A 16,911-nucleotide genomic window follows, 5' to 3' on the forward strand; every position below is an offset into this window, starting at 1 on the left:
GACCTAAGACTAAATGTGGCAAGGATGGTCGAGCGAATTAGGCACCTAGCCATCAACAAGATAGCGAACCTACTACAGAGCACCCCAGCCTTGTTGATATTTGAATTTACCTTAGCATCTCTTTGATATATACATACCATCAATCTTTGACACTGGACAGGGGACGGATATAGTCGGCATTAAGCGGTGAATAATACGGCTAGTATTGGTGTATTCGCCATCCTGCTCCGAATTACGCGATGTGGGGAACTGTTTCGGCGATAAAACAGTCCCACCTCCAGCTCAGCTTCCTCGCAATCCCTCACAACAATCAACCAACAACGCTGAACCCACGATGGCAGACGGCAGGGATACCGCGCCTCTCCTCGGCGAGAACAGACAGTCAGAATACGGCACCGTCGAGGAGGCGCCACCCGTCACCGAACTACGGACCTCCTTCAAGCGCAACCTCGGTACCGCCGAGGCGTTCAGCATCATCATCAGCATCGTCATTGGGAGCGGCATCTTTACTTCGCCGGGATCAATCGATACAAATGTTCCGTCGCCTGGGTTTGCACTGATTGTTTGGCTGGTCGGGGGTGTTTTGGCTTGGACGGGGGCTGCTACGATGGCTGAGCTTGGCACGGCCATTCAAGGGGAAGGTTAGTTGACTACTAGTTCCAGTACTGGTGTTGAAGCTCACTGAGGCCGTAACAGGTGGCGTGCAGCCATATCTACAGTACATCTACGGCGATGTCTTCGGGTTCCTGGCTGCATGGACGTTCATCGTCGCTGTGATCCCGGCCTCGCTGGCCATCATGAGCATCGTCTTTGTGGAGAGCGTCTATTCCGCTATTGGCGAGAATAACCGGACACAGGGCGCGCTGCATAAGTTACTCTCTGTACTTGTCTTGATTGCATTCAGTATGGCGAACGGGATTAGCACGAAGGCTACGAACCGACTGAACAGGTTCTTCGTGACGGCTAAATTCACGGCGATTGTTGCAACGGTTGTTGCGGGGATTGGGGTCGTGCTGCATCACCTTGCCAGTAACGGCACGGATACGGAGAAGACATCGCAGGATTGGTGGTCGAAGTCGTGGTTTGGATACAGGACTAGTATTGGACCGGATGGAGAGGAAATTGACTGGAGTAAGTTGCATGGCTGGGAGATGCTGGGACACTACTCGGCTGCTTTGTACGGGGCGCTGTGGGCGTACTCTGGATGGGATAAGGTACATTCAGCTGAAATATATATATATATATATATATATCAGACAACCGGCTGACAAGAAAAGGCAATCTATATCACCGCTGAACTGTCAGCGCCCGCTCGCCAACTTCCGCTAGCCATCAACACCGCGATACCGGTCATCGTCGTCGGGTTTATCGCTGTGAACACGGCGTACTACATTCTACTCCCATGGGATGTGGTCTCCACAACTGACAGTGTCGCCGTGGTAAGTACCGCCAACGAAACTAACCGCCTCAAAGCTGACATATGAAGACCGCATTCACCCACCTCCTCGGCCCCGGCGTCGGACTTATTGCCGCTGTTCTGATCTGTCTGGTTGTCGCAGGCTCTCTGCTAGGGAGTGCGTTCGTCGGAAGCCGCATGATCGTCTCGGCATCCAACAAGAACTGGTTCCCTCGGTTCCTAGGACAGGTTGGATACATCGGCTTCCGCTCTGAATCCCAGTCAGAGACAGAGGCTGGGTCAAACGACTCGTCTGCAAAGTCCGACTCTGACGCCCCACTCAACGCCCTCATACTCTCAACACTCTGCTCAACCCTCTACATTATCTTCGGCAATTTCCGCGCACTCGTCACATTCAATGGCTTGGGAGAGTATAGCTTCTTCTTCCTGACGATGGTTGGTGCTATCATCTTGCGGTTCCGGGAGCCGAAACTTCATCGCCCGTATAAGCCGATTATATTAATACCGATTGTGTTTACCCTGGTAAGCGGATTCGTGGTCGCTCGAGGCGCGGTTTTTGCGCCGTTTCAGGCAATCATACTCATTGCCGTTTGGGGACTGGGATTGGTGTTCTACTATGCAAGGAGGTGGTGGTCAGCTCGGAGCGGCCGTGGTTGCTAGCTGTGTTGCTGGACAGCCATGCGTAATGGCGAGCACGATAGAGATTCGCGCACTTTTTATGATCTTCATGAGCGGATGGTGTTGTGTAATTTAGCCACCTTCATATCTTTTTGAGAGGGCACAGGTTCGGGCTCCGAGTCGACGCGCAATGTCAACGCTACTCTCGACGATACAAAGTACACGACGATACAAAATACAGCAAGAAAACCCCCGTCTCATGATCCCAATGATAGAACCAACAAAATAGAAACAAACAAACATGGCAGACTGCGTCACAGATTCCGACGAGCTGGCGCGTGAACCATGATCGACCGCGACTCCCTCGGCAGCACAGCCAGCTCCACAGATCTACACACCACCGCGCCTTATACAGCATACCAACAAGCCAATCTTGCAATCATCATCATCATCATTACAAAAGGAATAGCAGCACAGACCCATCCAACAAGATCGCGCTGCGTAAATTTTGCTCGATCAATTCTGCTAAATCTCACGATCTAAATTCCCTCTGTCCTGGTGTTTCTCGGTCTCCAGCTCTACTACCTCCTTCCCTCCTCCCGTACTCCTCCTAGCCCACAGTCTACTACCTACGTACCCGACACGACCATTGAACCACCACACTACCGCTGGGTATCAAGATGACATGGACATACATCCACGTCCCCAACCGCCCCTGGCTAGCGCAGTTCTACTCGCACTGCCAACGCACCCCCTCGAAAAACATTCATCCGAGATCTCGACACAGGCAAAGAGGCATAGGATGCATTTTGCGAACTCCGCTCTGATGGCTACCTCTGGTATCTGAAAATGTGGCATGGATCGTAATATGTTGTCAGTTTAGTGAACTGAAGCGTGGTGGTGAGAAGGTGAGGGGCTTGTTCTGGAGATGACGACCAGGGTTGCGAAGGTGTCCTCCGGGTGCAAGGTTCGGTTCTGATCAGGCTCTGCTGCTGATACCTGGCGCGGAATGATTTGGCAATGGAGTCAACGTTGAGGAAAAGGATAACAGTACTTCTTCATGATTCCAGTCCACGCGTTTGTTGCTTTAATGCCTGCGCTATTGCCTTTCCATGCTTCGGAGATACGGTGTTGCTTTGTACTCTCCCTGCCTGTATGTGCCAAATGCTTGGTGTCTCATTCAATGGATCTAATCGTACTTAAGATACTTCTGTATCGAGTACAGAAGAATAGTGGCGATAGTGTCTTTCAACCAGCTTTCCTGCAATGATGGATCTGTAGGAACGAGGAGGTTGATGGGGGGTGAGAATGATATTGATGATCAGGAGATGACGTTGGAAGACTCGATGTCTTGACGCATCCATGGTCGGGCATGATGTTGCATCTCCCCTTCGCCTCCATAACAGTACAGAGGCAACGACTGCAAGTGCATCCATGATCTATAGGAAGGAGCCCGACAATAGAGACCAGTCTAGGTTCTTTTGGCACTAGCCCCCTCAGGCTTAGCCTTGCTATTTTTGGAGGCAAAGATCGGGCTAGACCTCCTCTGGCCTAACGTACCAAGGCTAAGAGATTGAGAGATTGAGCGCCTCTTTCGCCCCTGTTCATTTTTGACTCTGCAAAAGCCCAAACCGATTTTTCTTTCTGACAACAATCTCGTTCCTGACAAGACCAGGGACAGGAGGAGGTGTGCAATGGCGTACAACCACCTGCTGGCTGACGGCAGCCCCATCACCGAGTCCCACGTCCAGGCTCAGTACTTCCTGCCGATCAGTAGGTTCACGATGCCTTGGCTATGTGTTATACAAGGAGATATCAGCTAACCACAATATATTCAGTCGATCGTATCCTGGAGCCTCAGACGGTAGTGCACTTTAACGAATTTACCTTCTGGCAAAAGCTTCCAGATGGCACAAGACCGTCGGAATTCGGCAAGCTTCTCGAAGAAGAAGTTCCCTTCTTTTACGGCTCTGAGTCTGATGACACCACCATGGGCAAGATCATGGTCACGATCGGTTCAGACAAAGACAGCAGCCGGCTCACCATGGTCGGGAAAAACATTCACTCTCTCAAGTCCCGGCTCTGGGAGGGCGTCACGCCGATGAGCGATCAGCGGTGGGAGGAAGAAGGACTGCACCTTGAGGAAAACTTCGACCAGGCTTGCCAGCATCTCTCAGCAGTTGTTGCGGTCTTTGAGTACCTCAATGGCCGTGAAGTGCAAGAAAGTTTGCGTGAGACATTCAACTTGATTTACGCTCATTGGGAAGAGCTCGATCGTCAGATTAATGCCCAGAGAGCGAAGAACGGGACGGATCCCATCAGCCTTGCCAGTCTTTGGACTGCCTACATGGCCTCACATTACAAGGTCATGACAAATCGCGCGCATCAATGGGTAACCCGGCATGTTGATGCTCTGCGGGCCCCAATCCTAGAGGATCTGTTAACTTATGAGCCCGTGATTGAATGGGCTTACCCGGATGCAGAGCAGTGGAGGCTTACCAATGCATTGCACATGCTGCTGGAGATTTCGATCCGCGCAGATTACACGATCATGATGCCCATGGAAGGCTACAAGGAATATACACCCCCTGATAGAACGGAAACCGATCCGTACCGATTGTACTCGGCCAACGTCACCGAGCGAGGTAAAGCCTACTCTCAGCGTGTTAAGAGCTACAGCCATCAAATCTCGTTTCAGAACATCTTCAAAGACATTGGTCAAGAACATAAAACGTCAGAGAAAACTTCCCGGGAGTCCTATCACGAATCGGCTATGGAGCAAATTGAGGCTCAAATAAAGGTGAGAAAGGAGCTCCGTGGGGACGACTGGGACTCGGAAATACAAGAGCCATGGATTACTCGTCTCTTAAGCTCTATGGATAATGAAGAGGACGAGAACATGCCGAAGGATTCTGGTCTAGTCATCTATCGTCTGACCTACGCACAGTCCGAGCCTGAATGGGGGGGCTTTGTCCGAAAGCTCGAGGAGCACATGTCCGACTGGGGAGATGGCCAAACAGGCAGCGATGCCATCAAACCCTTCCTGAAACTTCACTGGATAGACGGCCAGGAACTTGGGCTTGTCGAGGATGATATCGAAGCAGCGAAAGAGTATGTCTCCTTACCCTCTCAAAGAATGAGGAAAGAGCCTTCAGCTTACATGATTCCAGGCACTTCAACAAAAACTTCAACCCGGACGACGAGGAGGAGAACGACGAAAACGAGGCAATCGACACAAGCAAGAGCAAAAGCGATCTACCTATGGACCTCCAGAAAAACGCCTTCCTCGTCATCGACTCTGCCTCTTTCAACTCCTACACAGACACCAACACTAAAAAAAGAATTGAGACACCTAACACAGCCAACAAGACAGAGACAACAGTGAACCAAGAGACCAAGAATGAGCACGACCATGACCACAGCCGTGCCCGCACAAGACACCCCTTCCTCCTCGCCATCGACCCAAACTACTCCGCCCAAGAAGGCCCCTCCCGCCCCGACGAATCGCCCGGATACACCGGTGCAATGCGCATAACGGGCAGCCTAATCTGGGGCGACCTATACGCGCTCCTGGAGACGCAGTCCGCGCGCCTAGAGGAGTTGTGGCCGCTGGCTATATACCACCCGGAGCAGGTGTATGTGGGTCCTGTGATCCCTTTGCAGCTTTGTACCTGGGATGCTGAGCAGCCGATCCCGTGGTGGATTTTCAAGGCGCTTGCTTGGGAGCTTGTCGCTGCGATCTTGGGCAGTCGGGGTGTACTGGTGTTATTGGTGTTTGGGGGTGGTGGGTATTGGTTTGTTTGGAGGAGGAGGAGGAGGTAGATAGCCCTGGTATGCTGGCACCCGCTGCAGTGCGAGAATGGCGCACTGTTTACAGGCAGCTTTGCGGGCGGTCTAAATATACACTAACAGCCACGACACATCTGATCATATGCTGGTATCATATTTAATATAACTGTATTTATTTATCACGGCGCGCACTTCTCAAACTACGATCGATCCTACCAGCTTCACCAATTTATCCTCATAGCGCCACATTCCATCATTATATCGAGCGAGCGTCTGACAACCCAACCCAACCCAAGTACCAGACCCGACTCGAAATTGGCCCAAAGTCCGCAACGTGGAGTCTCACATTCGAGCGGCAAATAGCCCGAAATTCAGGGAATTCAGCAGAATGCCGCACACCCAAGGCCCACTACATAAGTGCCCAGTTCGCACTGCCCAGAGAATTGGCTTGGCTCTGACTCCGGGGCGGGAAATCGCGGCTGGGCTGCTGGGCATTGCGGATGTAGTGGGATCGCAATTCATGAAAATGATCTAATCTGATCTGATAAGGGATTCTTCTTGTGAGGGTTGAGGCTAGGCATTCTTGGCCTGCTATCTTCCTGGCTGAGGTCGGCCTTTGTATGGGTCGGGGCGTTCATTGAGGCCCAGAGGCCACAGTACCATATAGACTCCGAGGTCGTCGTGTGTTGGCTGCCAACACACTGGATATAGGTTTATATGCTTAGCGAGGCTCAGATGGATAGGAACTGGCACTATGGATGTAGTAGGTGTGAAAAGCTATATGCAAATCTTCAAAAACGGACGGCTCGCGCCCGCGATGCGCTTTTATTATCATGAAAACATTAATTGGTATAATTAAGTAGAGATAATAGATGGCACAGAGCCATATTAGATTTTCCCCGAGCAAGAGTCAAGACGACAGAAAAGATCGTCTGGCTTCAGATCGCCACCTTCAGCAGATTGCTCATCTCCATTTCCAGCACCACCAACCACATATATCGATCCTTCTCCATTTGTATGCGAAAGCCAATGAACCCAGACAACACCCGACCTAAAAGACCATACCCTTCGTCTGGCTCATGTTCTTCACGTTATAGTTCTTAATCATGATCATCCAAATGAAGCTAAGCGCCATGATCCCTGTGCCTGCAGCCAACATTCTTGTCTGCGCATATCCATAGCTCTTCTGAATCGCAATGCGCTCAGGAGAGTTAACAGGGTACGACAACTGCGCGGTCAACTGAGCATAGATCGTGGCTGCCTGGGGAAGAGCCGACTCAGGGAGATTGCGCAGCAAAGCAGGGTAGAACGTATTGGTCCAGATAGCGCCTGAAATCGCATTCCCGACGGCACCGCCAATACCACCGGAGATGAACAGGACCGCAAATGCGGCAGCGACATGCTGGTGGTCAACGGCTACTAGGACCGCGAGCTGCTGGATAAGCGTGAATATGGAGCCGCCGATCGAGATGAAGATTTCGCACATAACGATGTATCCAATGTACTGGTTTGGTTGACGGAAGTGGATCATAAGCCCTTGGGCGAAGATGTAGAGGGGTACAGCGATGAAGAGCATCCAGCGGAAGTAGCCTGTCTTGCGAATGGCGAAACCAACCATGAATAGCAGCACGCCGGAGACGACCTGGAAGGTTGATCCGACGTATCCGGCTTCCGCGACTTCAAGGTTGCTCACGACTTGCAGGAAGGAGTTAAAGTAGCTGTTCCAGCAGTAGTAGGAGGCTTGGTATGTAAAGTCAATCAGGCAAGCGCCGATGACAGTACGGTCGGTCAGGAATTCGTATTTCAAGAACGGCATCGGGGCCCAGTAGGCTTGGTAGAGAACAAATAGAACCATGACAACGAAGCCGGTGACAATCATCGCGATGATGTAGTCTGTTTGCCAGCCATTGGGGGCGCTCGCTGCGAGGGTAAATGGAAGGAGAAAGACGGTGAGACCACCGGCGAGGAGAATGACACCGGGAACTGGTGCGATTAGTATGATTACGAAACGGGCAGAGGGGGGTACTCACTATCAAAGGCGAAGAAGTAGTGCTTGACGTTCTCGACCAAAGTACGACCACTGCGCTTGCGAGGAGTGATGATGCCCTGCTTCTCGGCCCTGTTGAGACCGACCCTCAGGACGAAGTAGACGGGCGATGCGACGCAAGGGAAAATGATGGCGAATGCGCCAAAGCCCCATCGCCAGCTGACGTTGAGAAGGAACTTCTCGGAAGCCTTTGAGCCGGCGAAAGCAGTGATCATGTATGGAGAGGAAGTGAAGGCGAACGCGATACCACGATTCCGCAGGTTGGTGATATCAGCTGCGAGGACACAGAGGATGTAGTTCATTCCGTTGAACCCGACGGAGTAAAATATCTATGACAGTCAGCGTGCTGGTCAACCGCTGTGAGGGATTGCAATGTTCGTACATCCGCTGCACAGTATGTTTCGAGGTTCTTGGACGCTGCCATCAAGATCAAGCCCAAAGTCGAAAAGCCAACCATGACCAGCCATCCTTCAGCACGACCCCAAACGTCCACCACCTTGGCGACTGGAATATACAGGGCGGAAACCATGGCGCTGGAAACAATGCCTATGACGGTCAAGAGCGAGTGACTGTTGAAACTGCTGGTGGCGTAGGGCGTCAAGCTGTAAAGAATAGCTGTTCTGAATCCATTGGCCAGGGTAACGAGCCACAGACTGATCTATTAGCAATTGTCCGCAGTTCAGAGTGAGATAAGAACATACAGGCAAAGAACAGCAATTAGCGACCACTTAGACCAGACCAAAGTAACGGCCTGGATCTTCTGCACACCACTCTGCGCGTTGTCGGAGGGGTGAGCTTCATCGCTGCTGACGTCGTTGACGGCAGTTTCCTTGTCGTTTGCGGCAGGCACTTTCTCAGTGACAGGAGTCTCAATATCTCGAGCAGGCGAGACCTGGACCTCTTGAGGCTGATTCACTTTGCTCCTTCCGAGCAGGTGGAGCTTAGAACCGATCGCCATCGCTGCTGCAGTGCTGATCCTAGATCGACGTAGGAGAAGTCGAGAACAACAACAGACAGATCACAAAACAGAGACAACACCGGGCGAGCGACGAGCTTTTATCTGAGAGCTCGAGCCAGCACTGAACGCAGTAATTTTACGCGGCCGCGATAGCCCCCGACACCGGCTGTTCTGGGCATCGCAACTGGCCACTTAGCAAGGCGCAACATGACAGCCCAGGCTCGGGTCAGACCACGGACGAGAGGCGAACCGAGATCCGCTTGGTTGATTTATTGATTGATTAGATCCGAGATATCGCCTAACGACAACGTGGGCGTCCAGTGGGGAGAGAAGGTAGAGCTGTAGAGCGAGGGCTGACTGGTTCATTGAAAGCCATGCGCATGCAAGGACCCTCAACGCCGGTTCTTAGCACGTTCTTGGGGGAAAACTATGTTCTTTTTTTTCTCGTAATCCTACGGTCCAGAACAGCTGCCACCAGAAGCGAGCTGTGCCGCATGGACGGCGGGAAGAAGCAAGCACGGTCAGGTGTTTCAACAGGTGGGCCGCTATACTAGCGTGTTCTCGTCTACCTTCAAGAGGTTGACCCAGTCACCCTGGATATGCCGGGAAATCCCGCATCGATGTGCGTACGCCGTCGATGGCCCGTTCGTCTCTAGCACTTAGTTGGCCCCACGCGCGCAAGATTGCGTTTCCGAGCACCCTGGATCGCTGTCCCTGAGATCATTGCGATCAGTGAGATCGTGCATTGCTTTCGCGGTGTTCTCGCAATTTTTTTTTTGACTTCAACGGAACTGCATTGTGGAGCAGGGTGGGCAGGTAACCATTGACCGGCCACATCAGGCATGTCGGCATGTCGGTCCCGCACTAACCCTGGCCAAGAGCGCCATGGTGCGGCCAAGAGCCAAAGAGTCGATGATATTGGCTCTGCCCCAAGCGAATCCAGTCGCTCAGCCCGTTATCAGCATCTAATCTGATCCCGGACCCCTTGGCGCCAAGGTCCATTTGATTGTCTGACCTGTTTTGTATTCTCATCCGGAATCGGACCAGGTCTGAGTCAGTTGACGAGGGAAAGAATGTGTGTCCGGTCTTCACGGCTCCTGCTGGTCGGCGATCGGCTGATGGCAAGCAGCGAAGCCCAATGACGCAGTAAGCGCTAGAGACCTGCAGCCAGCAAGGGGCAAGGATAGTCGTGTCTCTCCTGCGTCTTGAATGGGGCAGCGCCAATCCTTTCCCAGACGCTGCAAGCGTTCCAGTGCTGCTTACTCCTTAGCATTTCCTTAGCAGCTCCCACGCATGCACCCCAACTGCCGGATCCAAGCATATAAGGCAGAAAGGAGTGCTAATTATACTCAGACCAACTTTTAACACGACAGCCAAACCCAGTCCTCGCCTGCTGTCACCAAGTCGCAACCTCGCCTCTCGGATTCCTGTTCCAAATCCAATTCCGCTCCGCCACTCCTCCCCTCGACTGGACCTCTCTACTGCCTTTGCTAGACATCACTACTCTGGGACCGCCGCAGCCACCAAACTCAACTCCCCCACCAAGCCCGACACTCTGTCAAGCCACATCCACGACACCACCACCATGACCAAAACACAAGCAACGCTGCATTCGTCGCGCCTGCGATTCGTCCCTCTCGCAGCAGAGCACTATGCCCTCACAAAAGAACTAGACCAGGACCCCGAAGTCATGAAACACATCGGCTTCGGGCGCCCGCTCACAGACGAGGAAACAAAGCAAGTCCACGAATGGCTCCTCAACACCGCAAACCCCCTCCCAGGACTAGGAACCTGGGTCGCATACGCCGGCGACGAGGCAATCGGGTGGTGGATTCTCGCGCCAACACCCATAGACCCTAACAAGCCGACTGAGAACTTCAACACGGAGCGCTCGGAGACAGGGTATCGCCTTTTGCGCTCGGCGTGGGGGAAGGGCTACGCGACGGAGGGGTCGAAGGAGCTCATCCGCCATGCATTCGAGGATCTAGGGCTGCAGGAGGTCTTCGGGGAGACGATGACTGTTAATGGGCCGAGTAGGAAGGTTATGGCGAAGTGTGGCATGGAGCATGTTGATACCTGGTTTAATGAGTATCCGACGCCGCCGCCGGGGATTGAGGAGGGGGAGGTGCGATATCGGATTACGAGGGAGCAGTGGGAGGCGCAGAGGGCGCAGGCGCAGCAGAAGACGCAGTAATATTTGGCTGTCAGAACAGTCGAGCCAATCACGTCAGTGACAAGAAAATAAGAACTTAATCTTCTTCGGAATGCTTTATCATGTCGTTGTGCCAGTGACATTTCGAGAATCCTCGCCTGAGTTCTCAGTTTGCGATGATTAGTGACTACTCGAATAAACTTTCGCTTGCTTCCTTCTCGGACGATAACCGGGTGGCACGAGCTGGTCATAATCTAAATCCCTCAATCGCCAAGGCAATTTATCAGCTATTCAATAGCTTGACAGCCTCTATGCCCTTAGTGGCTAGGCCTTCACGAAGCTATACGGACCTCGGAGAAGAGGACTGGAAAAGCGAGGGACACCGTTCCCTCAAGGTCGAACCCAGGATGACTAGGGCCACAGAGTCAATGACTCGTATCTAAACTCCGAGCAAAAATGATCCGGTGTGGATGATCATCAGCCCGGGCTGCATGCCCCAACCCCCAAAGGGTCGTAAAGACCGATCGGATAAAGGGACCTCGAAATGGGCCTCTCCATAGGCGAAAGGCGAAATGCGAATGGAGTGCCCAGAACCCTTGGCTTGACCCTGTTTTCTCACCGGTTCAATTGTTGTGGTCCCTGTGGAACTTGGTTGTGGGCTGCTTATGCTGAGTGATGGAGGGGTGCACCTAGGAGTAAAAACTTTTCCGGCGGTTGTCGGAAGAAGGTGTGGGGCTGTTTATCTGATTAGATTGATCCGCTCATTTTACCCTGTATTACCGGTATCGGTATCAGTTCCAGTATCTCTGGAGTATTACCAGTATACACCAGCAGATAGTTATTAATTACTGTCTACTACAGAAGATCTCGCGACGATGAGGCGCCGAGTCTTTCATTGCTTGGTAGTTTCTAGCCTGAGCCCAGCCGAGTGGAACCTGCCGAAGTCGCTGCTTTCGTGATGGCGCCAGCCAGACGTCCTGTTCGGATAGGAACTTAGGAATAGAAACTTAGGACGTATACCCTCACACTCGAACTGTGTCGTCGTTTTTTCTAGATCCCAAATACCTTCAAGTGCAGCGCCGGCGATAACTTGTCTCGCCGTAAAACGGGCAGGATACTAGATACGCTGTTGCATACTACCATGATATCTCACCGAGACTTGGTGACTGCCAAAAGGGAACAACATGAAGTTCGATAGGAGCGATTGTTGTTTAGACCAGTAGTATCACGAGGCTGACGAGCTGATATGAAGAGCGCCACCAGCCGCGTATGCATACGCCGCCACGGAGGAGGCGGATGGTTTACTTAGCTTCCTTCGTCCATATGTCTATCACGGTATCAGTGTTAGGAACGTGGTAATCGAGTAGTACCAGGATGGTTGGTCTTGACGCCTATCTACTGTTAACTTGTATTTAGCGCACCGCCAGGGATATCATACCTAGCAACCCAAGGCAGTTTCGTTGCTTTGTTGCTGTGCAGCATGAATCAGTGACAGGAGTTGCTAGTTTCAACACCCAACAGTAGGACAATGGGGTAAGGAGATATACCAAACGCCACTAAGTATTACACGGCAAATATCCCACCGAGAGGTTCCACTATAAAGTACAGAGGCTGGCCATTTGCTTCGGAGTGCCACCCGGTCTTAGAAACCCTGGCCGGATGGCGGATGCCGCTCTAGCTTGTATCCCGCGAGTCAATGTACTGGATACTCCATAGCAGTGTCGCCAATAGCCTTATGCGTGACCGTTGACTACGCTAGCCTAAAGGCTGTCGGCTAGTCCGCTCGCTCATTTTCATTGATGAATGAGCTTGGCCGGGAAATCGACGACACTAGATCATTGCGAGACTCGGCAGCTGCCACCGCATCCTGTCTTGCGCGGATGTGACTATGCCTTCTTTTTCCGCATTGCCTTTCAATGGATTATTATTCTCAATGACGAATGATCAACATTGGCCGCTATCACTTACGGACATGAGGCCTGACAGCCTCTGGCGGTCTGCAGCCACCAGCGACAGGTACAGCACCGGCACTTCGAAGTGGCGGATAGGTAGGGTGAGACCGGCCTGGGCGTCTTCTGACACAGTTCATGCAATGCCCCGATAACAATCTGCTTGAAACCAACGTCTATGTTATGTTACTGGCAAGCTCTGCGCTTGGACTGACTCGATTGGGGAAGGGGTAGGTACGAGGGCCGTCCCGGGGCAGGAAAGCAACGTTGAGAGAAGATGGAGCTCAGATATTCTGCTCTATCTTGCCAACTTGTCTTACTCAATGCTTCACTAACATTCTCATATGTTTGCCCTACATCAAGTGCTAACGCAGCTGTTTGAACGCACTCCTCGCCGTCCACCCTTAACCTTCTATAAATTCAACAACCTCTCATGCTTCGCCCCACACCTCTCCCCCAAAACAGTCACCCTATCAACTACACCCTAAATCTCCTTCAGCTCCCCCTCACACAAAACAACATCCCTATCCAAATTCTCCAGAACCATCTCCTTAGTAGACGCCCCGGGAATAGGTATAGCGCCCTGCGCACGCACCCAAGCAATCGCCACTTGCGCAAGGGTCACGCCCTTACGCCTCGCAATGGCGTCGACGGCCTCAAACGAGCTGCAGGTTATTGGCGAACACCGCAGGCTGGAAACACGGTTGCATGCGCCGCATATCTGTCGGGGCGAGATCGTCCTTTTTGCGGATTTTTCCTGTTAGCCAGCCGGGGCCGAGGGGGCTGTATGCTATTATTGCGATGTTTACTGTTTTGGATTGAATAAGTGGTTAGCAATCTTTTCCTATATGGGCGGGAGGATTGATTGAAGGGATTGTAAGTGGCGGTACTACTTTCGCCTCAGAAATCCCAATGCCGCCAATCTTGCCCTCTTTGACGAACTCGGCCAGGGCACCAATACTTGCCTTAATGGGTACATTGGGTTCAATGCGCGCGCACTCGAGTATATCAATCTTCTTGACCCCGTCGAGGATGGATAGGCTGTTTCGACGGAGGACCGGATTCCGTCGGGGGTACAGTCTGGCTCGTGGGTTGTAGCGCTGTTTGCGCCTTTGATGCTTAGGATGACCTTTTCGGCGCCTTAGGCGTACGTTGTGAAGTAGGGCTTCAATAAATGCAGGGAGTTGGCGTGGGTGTGCCGTAGTGGAGGCTCTTTAGGTCAGGATTAGTTACTGCATAGCTTCTAGGAATTAAAGGTTAATTTACGTACTCCATTCCAGAAATCCGCACCCTGTTTCAGTGCAGTTCTCATAAACTTTGCTGTGACGGGGTACTCGGTTGGAGCCCAGGGGCGGCTGAAACCTGCATCTCGAGATAAGGTCAAGTTTTGTTATGGGGAAGACACCAAGCAAACGTACCCATGAGGCCGAAGCCAATAGACCCTACAATCTTGCCGACGAGGCTTGCTAGTGCGGTTGTGACCAATATTGTCGATGTGATTGAAACTTGATTATCGTATAGTGTATGTATCCAAGATGGACCGTCGTTGAAGATGATGAAGATACTATTCTATGCTCGACAACCCTCCTCTTTTACATCACCTGGTCTCCCTCTACCAGCGGACTTAAGTCTTGCAGGCACAACATGCCAATATCATGTTAGATCCAAATCCCATTGTCTCCAGCTGCCGGGCTGAAAAGAAGGTCGGATGTAGGGCTCCAGGGGGCTGGATTGCTTCGGTTTTGGCTTGGGAAATCATTATACAAGCCCTAAACTCCAGACCTTTTCCTCAAAGCCCGCAGAAGCCCCGTCAATCCAGCAATGCTCCGCTGACCAGCGCCTGTCTTGCGACTTCGAATACCAGCCCAAGCAATCAACAAAACGAGCAGCAATATCCGCTTCCAGTTTCGGCGGGTAGTCGGTTTCTGAGTCCACTGTTTACTCCCACTTTTCTTAGCTTGGCCTTCCGATAGGACGCAAAGCCGCGATGAACAAACCAACCTTGGTATTCCAATCTTTCCAAATGGGGAACAAACTCCTGTACCAGAAGTGCGCCTGTGTCCAGGGGTAACCCATCGCATTCCAGCTCTTGTCGTTGACGTACCACTGTCAAATAACATTAGTGATTCGTTTGGACACATGTATCTCGAAAGAGGACATACAGAATGGCACCCTGCATGCCAGACTGTCTCTCGCGATGCAGCCTGTATTCTTTCGATATAGGTGTCTTCGGCTTCAAGCTTCACTTCCACTGACGCTGCCGAACCATCGAGAACAGGCTTCAGGATGCGAAGGGCATAGTTCACCGAGCTGCAATACTTTCGTGTCAGCATTCCGGGTGGATTATCTCAGTAAATAGGCGTGGGATTACTTCTCCGCAGCCATGACTGCCGACGTATGCCCAGTGACTGTATTTGGTCCTAACAGAAGGAAGAAGTTGGGGAAGCCGTTCATCGCTGAGGTATTGTATGCTCCGGGGCCATCTTGACGACTCCAGTGCTCATCCACGGTTATGCCGTTTCGGCCGTGGACAGTCATTCCCAGGAGGAACGTATTTGTCTTGAAACCGGTTGCGAGGACTATTACGTCTGCTTCGATGAATCCCGTCGAGGTTTCGATGCCTTCTGGTGTGATTCCAAGAATTTTAGCGTCGGTTAGGAGCATCTTTTCGTTGTGAAGGGACTTGAGGTAGCCGCAGTCGAAAATCCGGCGCTGAGACACCCGAGTTAGAGTATGCAGTTTAGAAGAGTCGATGCGAGCGCATCTTACCTTACACCCAACCTCAAAATCAGGTATGAGGATATCGTGGTATTTCTCTGGAGCCGTTTTTCGCATATATGCTTCGATCTCCCTACGCCGCTTCTGTCGATATCGGGCGGCGGATTTGGTCATCGGGAATAATTGCCAATCGGCTTCGGCAGCCTGGTAAATTGCAAAGCGATGCAGCCTCTGCAGCCCAGGGATATTGCGAAAGGCCCAGGTCATAGCCGGTGTATACACCAAGTTCGCTGCCTCGACAACCCAGTGCTGGCTACGAATGATTTGCGTAACCGAACCGCTGCGTTTTATAATGGCGGGAACGATTTGTGCAGCGGTACCTGCATTGCTAGTTAGATTCCAATGCCAAGGGAATCATTCATAAACATGGTGACGCACATCCATTGCCGATAACAACAACCTTCTTCCCCTCAAGACTAACATCGTGATTCCACCTCGCAGAGTGAAAGAGCGAGCCCTTAAACGTCGACGCGCCAGGTATATCGCAGGCCCGAGGCTCGACTAGCACGCCCGTAGCTCCAAACAGAATCTGGCATTCGTGATAGGAAATCTCGTCGGTGTCCACGTTTCGCAAGGTCATCAACCACCGTGAAGCATCCTCACGCCAGATACACTCCTTGACCTCGGTGCAGAAACTCATTTTGTCAAGCAATCTGTATGAGTCCGCCACATCCTGCTGGTAGGCCTTGATCTCCGTATACGAGGGCATCAGCTTGGTCCATGCTGGGTTTGGCGCGAACGAGTAACTATAGAGAGCGCTGGGTACATCGCATGCGCAGCCTGTACAGATATACGGTTAGCTGCGGAGAGCGAACGAGGGGACGACAACACTACCGGGGTAAGAGCTAATATGCCACGTCCCGCCGCAATCGCTATGTCGCTCAAAGAACCGGATATCGTCCATCTGATACCATCGTTTCAGCGTGGCACCAAGTGCGATTCCACTGATCCCGGCGCCAACGCACGCGATCTGGCTGTAGGAGGGGAGAACATTGGTAGTTCTCGGTTTGGCTTCCTGCGTCATCCTGGTTGCGGAGCGAGTACAGCGGGGTCACAGTTGATTAGTTTCGACTCCCGAAGGATGTAATAAAACAACCTTATAAAGGAAGGGTTCTGTGAACTCGCACGCGATATATGATAATGCGCTGGGTATGTGATTATGCACAGGGTCGTGAACTGCCTTGATTTTGCCTTGATTCTGCA

General features: G+C 52.0%; 5 protein-coding genes across 5 annotated transcripts; 3 read left to right on the forward strand and 2 right to left on the reverse strand.

Annotated features, from left to right (window-relative positions):
• Positions 1–322: 322 nt before the first annotated feature.
• On the forward strand, positions 323–2,156 carry BDV17DRAFT_198575 (amino acid/polyamine transporter I). Its single transcript, XM_073755232.1, has 4 exons — positions 323–641; positions 697–1,214; positions 1,278–1,439; positions 1,487–2,156. Exons 1-4 carry the CDS (start codon positions 335–337, stop codon positions 2,075–2,077), a joined length of 1,578 nt encoding a protein of 525 aa, XP_073611805.1. The 5' UTR covers positions 323–334; the 3' UTR covers positions 2,078–2,156.
• A 1,573-nt stretch (positions 2,157–3,729) lies between these two features.
• Positions 3,730–5,857, forward strand: BDV17DRAFT_294917 (uncharacterized protein; the record flags this gene model as incomplete). The annotated part of the gene is made up of 3 exons (XM_073762951.1): positions 3,730–3,808; positions 3,874–5,146; positions 5,206–5,857. 3 exons carry the CDS (start codon positions 3,730–3,732, stop codon positions 5,855–5,857), a joined length of 2,004 nt encoding a protein of 667 aa, XP_073611806.1.
• Positions 5,858–6,610: 753 nt separating this feature from the next.
• On the reverse strand, positions 6,611–8,925 carry BDV17DRAFT_198611 (siderophore iron transporter mirB). Its single transcript, XM_073755233.1, has 4 exons — positions 8,573–8,925; positions 8,254–8,524; positions 7,855–8,200; positions 6,611–7,807 (listed from the first exon to the last, which is right to left on the reverse strand). Exons 1-4 carry the CDS (start codon positions 8,827–8,829, stop codon positions 6,876–6,878), a joined length of 1,806 nt encoding a protein of 601 aa, XP_073611807.1. The 5' UTR covers positions 8,830–8,925; the 3' UTR covers positions 6,611–6,875.
• Positions 8,926–10,414: 1,489 nt separating this feature from the next.
• On the forward strand, positions 10,415–11,023 carry BDV17DRAFT_294919 (GNAT family N-acetyltransferase; the record flags this gene model as incomplete). Its single annotated transcript, XM_073762952.1, has 1 exon — positions 10,415–11,023. One exon carries the CDS (start codon positions 10,415–10,417, stop codon positions 11,021–11,023), a length of 609 nt encoding a protein of 202 aa, XP_073611808.1.
• A 3,368-nt stretch (positions 11,024–14,391) lies between these two features.
• BDV17DRAFT_198738 (flavin-containing monooxygenase) lies at positions 14,392–16,867 on the reverse strand. Its single transcript, XM_073755234.1, has 7 exons — positions 16,543–16,867; positions 16,087–16,488; positions 15,700–16,028; positions 15,302–15,642; positions 15,093–15,240; positions 14,932–15,036; positions 14,392–14,855 (listed from the first exon to the last, which is right to left on the reverse strand). The coding sequence occupies exons 1-7, from the start codon at positions 16,730–16,732 to the stop codon at positions 14,700–14,702; spliced, it is 1,671 nt and encodes a 556-aa protein (XP_073611809.1). The 5' UTR covers positions 16,733–16,867; the 3' UTR covers positions 14,392–14,699.
• Between the last annotated feature and the right edge of the window lie 44 nt (positions 16,868–16,911).

Source organism: Aspergillus undulatus, assembly GCF_047715775.1.
Source record: "Aspergillus undulatus strain CBS 261.88 unplaced genomic scaffold BDV17scaffold_60, whole genome shotgun sequence".
NCBI lineage: Eukaryota > Fungi > Ascomycota > Eurotiomycetes > Eurotiales > Aspergillaceae > Aspergillus > Aspergillus undulatus.